We start from the raw sequence: 4,077 nt of genomic DNA on the forward strand, positions 1-4,077 counted from the left end.
TCTATCTATCTATCTATCTATCTATCTATCTATCTATCTATCTATCTATCTATCTATCATCTATCTATCTCTTTTTACCTTAGCTATCTATCTATCTATCTATCTATCTATCTATCTATCTATCTATCTATCTATCTATTTCTCTCTCTCTCTCCCTCTCTCCTTTTACCTTATCTATCTATCTATCTATCTATCTATCTATCTATCTATCTATCTATCTATCATCTCTCTTGATTTGCATAATTATCACAGCGTAATAGCAGTTTAATTTCCTAACATTAACCCCCTCACTGCTAAGCGGTAGACTATTTTAACATGAGCAGGTGAATGACAGGTGACTCCTCTTTTTAAACAGATTTACTACAGGACAATGAGAGAGATCCAGGCAGGAGAGGAGCTCACAGCTTGGTACTCCAACTCTCTGGCTCAGTGCTTTGACATCTCCACTACAGCTACCCCAACACACGACGAGAAAGGTACGTTTGTCATCTATAAGATATGAACCCCTTTTTTGCATGTGTTGTGAATCTGTTTCCAAATCTGACTCTTATAGACGATAGATAGATAGATAGATAGATAGATAGATAGATAGATAGATAGATAGATAGATAGATAGATCCTCTTGTTCCGTGCATTTAACATTTTTAATTTCCCCATATATAGAATAATGCAATCTTTTAAATAGACCATGTAAAATGGTTAATACAAAATACATATTCTCATTCTATAAAGTCCTCTGGTTGCCTTAAACAAGTACGGTTAGATTGATAAAGAAGAGAAGAATCTTTTCTTAGTAGATAAGGAAAAGGAGGTAACAGGTGGCTGAAAGGAAAGGATGAGGAGAGGATTATAGATAAAACTTTTTCTTTTCTAGCCCAATATAAGAATCAGTTTCTAGTTGATCGCACAGAAAGTCACTGGTCAATTCGATCTGAATTGTCCTAAAAAAAACTAGCCATCCCATAGGGACACATTTTTGTAAACCCAGATTACAGGCAGTTCACTGGGGCCGTTTAACAATTGCCCTACTTTGCATTAAAAGAACAAGTGATAATCTACCACAAACCAAAGGATTTCGTAAAGTCTTTTTCAAATTCAACGGATTTGCTGTGAAAATAATGAAACTAGGACAAGTGATTTTCAATGCCAGCCGTGTAATCCTCTTCAGCACCAGCTCGTTACTAACAGGATTAGTTGGGTCCCTTCTGACTAGCGGTATAGTTTGACATCGCTGCTCCCTATACACTTTTATCGGTGCGTGTGTGCTTATATTTTCCTGACAGTTACAAAATGAGATCGTTTGAAGTATTCTAGAGTTATACATGGAAGGTCTCGATTTGAATTTAAATGAGGGTTTAAACACTGTACACAGATGCTCTAAACGTCACTTCGATGGGGTTTTAGCAGAACTGCCATTGTGTTTGAGTGAAGGATGGCTGTGCTCAGATTGTTCCGCTTTGTTAGTAGGAGATCATGATCATTAGATGAACCCTTTGTTAAAATGAGTCCTAAACTACCCGACATACGCTCTCCTTTTTCCTGATGTCAACAGATGGGCCATATCCCAGTGCAATGAGCAGCCCTCTCCTCCCATCATCCTATTAATGAAGCCGTGTTGGGAGTGATGGAGGGTTAAGAGGGGGTTAATATCACAGACAGAGATAGATGCATAGACAGATAGATGGGCGAGATTAGTAAATTAGAGACACCAGTCAGGTCAGATCACTGTTCTCAAGTTCACTGTCCGTTTTTATCACTGCGCTCCTTCATGGAGAACATTTATGCGCAATTTGCTGTACATTTCTATGGTGGAAGGCAACTCAAGGTGTCACCCCTAGATGACTTTCATCAGTTGCAGGGCAGGTTGCTATGGGCAACACATTTAGGATCCTTTTCCTTTACTTTTATTAGATGTAACTTTTTATTGCATAAGATGATAATACTGGTTCTGGTAGTCGACTGATGTATGCCTGTTTTCTCCACCAGGGGAAGAAAGATACATTTGCTGGTATTGTTGGAGGACATTTAAGTTTCCAAACACCTTAAAGGCCCACATCCATTTTCACTGTGCGGTGAATAATGGAAGAGGATTTCTTGGGAACGACCACATCAGAGGTTCGGACATTTTCAGTGCTTCTCCCAAGGCGGCTGATGGAGTCCCCAATCCCACCCCATCACTGAGAGGGAACCATCAGCAGAACAACGGCAGAGACTCTATTAAGAGGGAATCCTCCTTGTCCCCAGCTTTGAGTAAGCTTGGGGTCATCAAGAAGGCACTTGGCAAAGAGGAGCAGGACAGAGCTCTAGACATGACCGTGAGCTCTGCCAGGAATCACGGACAGTTTCTAGGTGTGGTGGCCAACCCATGTGGTGCCAATGGCGTTACCTTTTATCCAGGCTTAAGGTCGGCTTTCAAACCAGCTGGACTATCCAAAGTACCTCATGCTGACTCTGCTAGAGAAGACACAAAATCTAGCAGCACTGGCTTTGGTAAACTTTTAGGAGGCATCAAGCCAAGCCGTTCAAATGAAGGTCTAGTTAACAATCACCACTCCAAGTACCTGCACCCAGGTGATGGCTCCTCCAGTGTCCTGTCTTGTAGCACTGGCCTGAGGGGCTTTCCTATCCTGTCCCACCTGGAGGAAACGTCAGCTTTCAAACACGTTGAACGAGGCATTCATAGCAATTTGTCACCCAGCAGTCGCTACAACCAGATGACACAGCCAGGACTACACTTCTCAGAACGGTTCTCCATCCCACAGTTTGAAGGCATCAAGTCCTACTCAGCAGAATGTAACATTCCAGTCATGCCTTTCACAGTGTACAATGGGGAACTTCTCTACAGCACACCCTATTATCCCTTTAAATTCCATTTCAGCAACCTTATCAAATACCCCGAGTCCGTGTCTTATTTTAATGCTGGACCAGCCTTGAACCCAGAGCTGGGCGCTCTCACCACCAGCATAGACCGTGAGATAGCCATGCATAATCATCAGCTCTCTGAAATAGCAGCAGAAAAAAGTAGAGCTGGTAGACTTGAAAGCCTAGCTGGGGCCACAGTCTCTGGGACTGGGAAGCCCAAAAAGGGACACCTATGCCTCTACTGTGGCAAGCTGTACTCTCGTAAATATGGCCTGAAGATCCACATGAGGACTCACACTGGCTACAAGCCCCTCAAATGTAAGGTGTGTCTCAGGCCCTTTGGGGACCCCAGTAACCTGAACAAGCACATTCGCCTGCATGCTGAGGGGAACACACCTTACCGCTGTGAGCACTGTGGCAAGGTGCTGGTGAGAAGAAGGGATCTGGAAAGACACGTCAAATCAAGGCACCCTGGCCAAAGCCTGAGCACCAAGGAAGACATACACAGTGACCCTTCCTATCCACAAGCAGACACCAAGAGTGAGGACAATGACAGTGACGTGGACGTATGTTTCACGGATGAGCAAAGTGACCAGGAGACTGGGACTAGCAAGGGGCACTGAGCCACTAAAGTACATAGCACAACGTTATATCATTAAATCTAATTATATATAATTATATGCAGATGTATTATACGTATACAGGATGTATCTATTTATGTGCTTCTACACATAGCAAAAAAATCCTTTGGACTAAATAGCAAAATTACTTATTTGGCTCTTGAGAATACAGGACTATGGAAGAGTGTAATGAAATATATGTACTTATCAACGGTTGTCCACTCTATAAGCAGCTATGTCATATAAGAGTGATGCCAGTTTACATTTCAGTGCTTTTATCTGAGTCTCATGAGCAGGATGGAGATAACAAATTCTAAAGTCCTAGCAAAAACCTCTGTTCTTATTGGCTGCCAGAACAGTACTTTACAGGGTGCACTTTGTCCCCCCTCCCCAGTCCTATCATATAGGGCATTCTGACTCCAGTGGTCCTAGCCCACCATGACTTTCCCAGTTCAGGACTTTCAGCCACAGCGCCAGCTTATGAGCTCCATTGTTTTAAACTAAAGATGTGATGAAACCACGTTCTTAGCCCTTGCCATGACTTGTAGATATATCGGACCACTATCCAATCACTTATCTGTTATAACAAATGCTC

At 42.6% G+C, this 4,077-nt stretch overlaps 1 protein-coding gene across 1 annotated transcript in view; it reads left to right on the plus strand.

Moving 5' to 3' along the window:
• Positions 1-3,562, plus strand: part of PRDM13 (PR/SET domain 13) — a 6,033-nt gene extending 2,471 nt beyond the window's left edge. The window contains exons 3-4 of the mRNA XM_018564924.1: positions 356-476; positions 1,987-3,562. Of these exons, the coding sequence (XP_018420426.1) occupies positions 356-476; positions 1,987-3,485 (1,620 nt within the window). The 3' untranslated portion in view covers positions 3,486-3,562. The remainder of the gene's footprint in view (positions 1-355; positions 477-1,986) is intronic.
• Positions 3,563-4,077: the final 515 nt, after the last annotated feature.

Source organism: Nanorana parkeri, unplaced genomic scaffold, assembly GCF_000935625.1.
Source record: "Nanorana parkeri isolate BGI_ZX_2015 unplaced genomic scaffold, ASM93562v1 scaffold795, whole genome shotgun sequence".
NCBI lineage: Eukaryota > Metazoa > Chordata > Amphibia > Anura > Dicroglossidae > Nanorana > Nanorana parkeri.